The sequence below is a fragment of the Gymnoscopelus microlampas genome, assembly GCF_963454915.1.
Source record: "Gymnoscopelus microlampas genome assembly, chromosome: 2".
In the NCBI taxonomy this organism is placed as follows: Eukaryota; Metazoa; Chordata; class Actinopteri; order Myctophiformes; family Myctophidae; genus Gymnoscopelus; species Gymnoscopelus microlampas.
In genome coordinates this window covers 61,474,378-61,479,377 of record NC_139939.1, presented here as the reverse complement: position 1 = coordinate 61,479,377, position 5,000 = coordinate 61,474,378, and the positions used below count along the sequence as shown (strand labels likewise).

Sequence of the window (5,000 nt, the reverse complement as noted above, 5' to 3'; positions counted from 1 at the left end):
TCTGCCTTTGTTGTGTCTTATAGTCCATTGAAAATAATTATGCAATACTACTACTAATAAAAGAAACAGTGAAGTACTGCATTCTTGACTCTCACGTGTCAGTTTGAAAACATCTACTGTACTACATCATTACATATTATGATGGGTTTATTATTGTTTAATTAACTGAATGCCAGATATATGTAGTTAGGTAGTAGAATGTTGTAAATAGTACCGCTGTATTCCTCATCCTTGAAAATGTAGGATTAGTCACCAGAATCAAGATCCTAGGTGGTCTAGCACCTGAGTTATTGGTAAAATAACAGCAGATGGAGGCCATTTTGGAAAATGGCTGCCATGGTTACCACAGGACAAATCTGCGATGGCCCTATAGCCAAAAATGTTCCTTATGGCATGCTCTAACTGTGTTCCAAATGTCATGCTTGTATCGTAAAGTGCACGATTCTGGCCCGAAACGCCTGGACTATTTGTTCTCCTCAGTGATAGTAGTCTGATGAGGTTTGTTCTCCTCAGTGATAGTAGTCTGATGAGGTTTGTTCTCCTCAGTGATAGTAGTCTGATGAGGTTTGTTCTCCTCAGTGATAGTAGTCTGATGAGGTTTGTTCTCCTCAGTGATAGTAGTCTGATGAGGTTTGTTCTCCTCAGTGATAGTAGTCTGATGAGGTTTGTTCTCCTCAGTGATAGTAGTCTGGTGGTCAGAATAATATCATGTGTAGATATTAGTCTGGAGTCTCTGTGTGGAACCTGCATATCCGAGGGGCAAATAAAAAAAATGCCTCTGCTGATAAACCCGCTTAGAAGCGGGAAGATGTTTAAGGGTACGTGTGATATATGCGCACGCAATGTATGCACACGTGTGAGGGTTTTGCTGTTTTTGTAACTATTTTGGGGGGTTATCGTAATACGGCTAATTCGGTTCCAGAACACATATTGCACTAAACTAAATTGGACTCTGTGTGTGTGTGTGTGTGTGTGTGTGTGTGTGTGTGTGTGTGTGTGTGTGTGTGTGTGTGTGTGTGTGTGTGTGTGTGTGTGTGTGTGTGTAACAGACACCTTCTGGATCAACCCTCAGTACAAGGTGGTTTTGATGGAGGAAGACGATGACCCAGAGGATGAAGAGGAGGCCTGTAGTTTCCTGGTGGCTTTGATCCAGAGAGACCGACGGAGGTTCAGGAAACAAGGACAGGATATGTTGACTATAGGGTTCGCTGTTTATGAGGTAATATATACATTAGTATATATATATATATATCATATACATACTTTAATACAGGATATGAGGGGCACGGTGGCGCAGTTGGTAGCGCTGTCGCCTCACAGCTAGAAGGTCCTGGGTTCGATTCCCGCAGGGTATAAGGATAATTCCTTTTAACAGGTCGTTCATGAAAGTCCTTGCGGTCTTGTTTCCAATGAGAACCTGTGAGCAATTTGGGGTTAAGAGTCTTGCTCAGGGACAAATTTCATTTCATCGACACATATGCTGACCTGGCCGGGAATCGAACCTGCGGCAACCAGGGCCTCTGGCTCCTTAGGCGGACTCACTAACCACTCAGCTATGGCCGCCCCCGTGGGCACGCTGTGGGCGCTGGGGGGCGTGTCTTCTCCTCCGTGTCATCAGTGTGACACTCTGTGTGGAGTTTGTATGTTCTCCCCGTGTCTCCTAGGGTAGTTAATACCCTCACAAAAACATGTAGTAATCCTGGTCTCTATACTGCCTCCCCCTGGCCAGCCGGGGCGCCTGATGGAGGGGAAAGGAACTGGTTGGAATAACGTGTTCCTTCCACACGCTACGTCCTACCGGGGACATTTCCAAACTTAGGACCAGGTTCTGTGAGACTGTTGAAGTCAACAAGGAAGACAACAACCCAAGACCCCTTGCTTCACTGAGGAACCATAGATTTACAGGCAAGATTTGCACAACGCTACCAAAGATAGATGTCAAAGTTGCAGGAACCATGCTCAGGTGCCAGTCACACACCTGTGACTGACACACACCTGTGACTGACACACCTGCCTGCAAATGGTACCAGTGCTGACATCAAATAATGCGTAATCTGCGTAATGGAACACGCACAGGCCTTATCCTGAAGGGACGAAAGTGGCATCTTTCCATGGGGGCAGTGTTACTGCTTGGTGCATCAACACAAACTCAACAAAGTTGCAGAACCCATGTTCAGGTGCCAGTCACTCACCTGTGAGGCAGTCACTCACCTGTGAGACAGTCACTCACCTCTCAGCAGGTGTGTGCTGGCAGGTCGCTCAAAACAAGAGCGATTACCAACAGAAGCATATTGGGTGATTTTGGCAAATGTTTTGGAGGCGCTACCCACACGTTTAGCTGCGTTGCTCATTCCACGAATGCCCGATCGTTACAGGCAGTACCTCGTGGTAAAGGTGACTAATCAACGATAAAAATGATATAAAACACAATACAAATTGGTATTATTAAAGGGGAGATATAATTGACCGAAGTTAAGTTTCCGAACTTTTTTTGAGCAGTTTATATACACACATACATACACACACACACACACACAGATACACACAAACGACATGTTGTAATGTTTGTCTCTCTTTTCTTCACAGATTCCTGAAGAGGTGAGTTCAATATTTTACCTTACATTTTACCCTGTGAACTTTGACCTTCAATTAATTAAGTTAACTAAAACCTCTCCTCTCCTCTCCTCTCCTCTCCTCTCCTCTCCTCTCCTCAGTATCGAGGTGTTCAGAGCGTTCATTTGAAGAAGGACTTCTTTCTCCGTCATGAGTCGTGCGCTCGCTCAGAGAGCTTCATCAACCTCCGCGAGGTCAGCGCTAGGCTCCGCCTACCGCCGGGCGAATACCTCATCGTCCCATCGACCTTTGAACCCGGCAAGGAGGCGGACTTCGTGCTGCGGGTTTTTACAGAGAAACAGTCTGAGACGCAGTGAGTTTATTATGTTCTCTATGATGACTTTATTATGTTCTCTATGATGACTTTATTATGTTCTCTATGATGACTTTATTATGTTCTCTATGATGACTTTATTATGTTCTCTTATTATGTTCTCTATGGTGACTTTATTATGTTCTCTATGATGACTTTATTATGTTCTCTATGATGACTTTATTATGTTCTCTATGATGACTTTATTATGTTCTCTATGATGACTTTATTATGTTCTCTATGATGACTTTATTATGTTCTCTATGATGACTTTATTATGTTCTCTATGATGACTTTATTATGTTCTCTATGATGACTTTATTATGTTCTCTATGATGACTTTATTATGTTCTCTATGATGACTTTATTATGTTCTCTATGATGACTTTATTATGTTCTCTATGATGACTTTATTATGTTCTCTATGATGACTTTATTATGTTCTCTATGATGACTTTATTATGTTCTCTATGATGACTTTATTATGTTCTCTATGATGACTTTATTATGTTCTCTATGATGACTTTATTATATTCTCTATGGTGACTTTATTATGTTCTCTATGGTGACTTTATTATGTTCTCTATGATGACTTTATTATGTTCTCTATGATGACTTTATTATATTCTCTATGGTGACTTTATTATGTTCTCTATGGTGACTTTATTATGTTCTCTATGGTGACTTTATTATGTTCTCTATGATGACTTTATTATGTTCTCTATGATGACTTTATTATGTTCTCTATGATGACTTTATTATGTTCTCTATGATGACTTTATTATGTTCTCTATGATGACTTTATTATGTTCTCTATGATGACTTTATTATGTTCTCTATGATGACTTTATTATGTTCTCTATGATAACTTTATTATGTTCTCTATGGTGACTTTATTATGTTCTCTATGGTGACTTTATTATGTTCTCTATGATGACTTTATTATGTTCTCTATGATGACTTTATTATGTTCTCTATGATGACTTTATTATGTTCTCTATGATGACTTTATTATGTTCTCTATGATGACTTTATTATGTTCTCTATGATGACTTTATTATATTCTCTATGGTGACTTTATTATGTTCTCTATGATGACTTTATTATGTTCTCTATGATAACTTTATTATGTTCTCTATGATGACTTTATTATGTTCTCTATGGTGACTTTATTATGTTCTCTATGGTGACTTTATTATGTTCTCTATGATGACTTTATTATGTTCTCTATGATGACTTTATTATGTTCTCTATGATGACTTTATTATGTTCTCTATGATGACTTTATTATGTTCTCTATGATGACTTTATTATATTCTCTATGGTGACTTTATTATGTTCTCTATGATGACTTTATTATGTTCTCTATGATGACTTTATTATGTTCTCTATGATGACTTTATTATGTTCTCTATGGTGACTTTATTTTGTTCTCTATGATGACTTTATTATGTTCTCTATGATGACTTTATTATGTTCTCTATGATGACTTTATTATGTTCTCTATGATGACTTTATTATGTTCTCTATGATGACTTTATTATATTCTCTATGGTGACTTTATTATGTTCTCTATGATGACTTTATTATGTTCTCTATGATGACTTTATTATGTTCTCTATGATGACTTTATTATGTTCTCTATGGTGACTTTATTATGTTCTCTATGATGACTTTATTATGTTCTCTATGATGACTTTATTATGTTCTCTATGATGACTTTATTATGTTCTCTATGGTGACTTTATTATGTTCTCTATGATGACTTTATTATATTCTCTATGGTGACTTTATTATATTCTCTATGGTGACTTTATTATGTTCTCTATGGTGACTTTATTATGTTCTCTATGGTGACTTTATTATGTTCTCTATGGTGACTTTATTATGTTCTCTATGATGACTTTATTATATTCTCTATGATGACTTTATTATATTCTCTATGATGACTTTATTATGTTCTCTATGATGACTTTATTATGTTCTCTATGATGACTTTATTATGTTCTCTATGATGACTTTATTATATTCTCTATGGTGACTTTATTATGTTCTCTATGATGACTTTATTATG

The 5,000-nt window shown here is 37.7% G+C and overlaps 1 protein-coding gene across 1 annotated transcript in view; it reads left to right on the top strand.

Moving 5' to 3' along the window:
- LOC311035598 (calpain-1 catalytic subunit-like) overlaps window positions 1-5,000 on the top strand; it is a 67,912-nt gene that overhangs the window by 52,339 nt on the left and 10,573 nt on the right. The window contains exons 12-14 of the mRNA XM_084043893.1: window positions 1,050-1,219; window positions 2,587-2,598; window positions 2,715-2,926. Of these exons, the coding sequence (XP_083900019.1) occupies window positions 1,050-1,219; window positions 2,587-2,598; window positions 2,715-2,926 (394 nt within the window). The remainder of the gene's footprint in view (window positions 1-1,049; window positions 1,220-2,586; window positions 2,599-2,714; window positions 2,927-5,000) is intronic.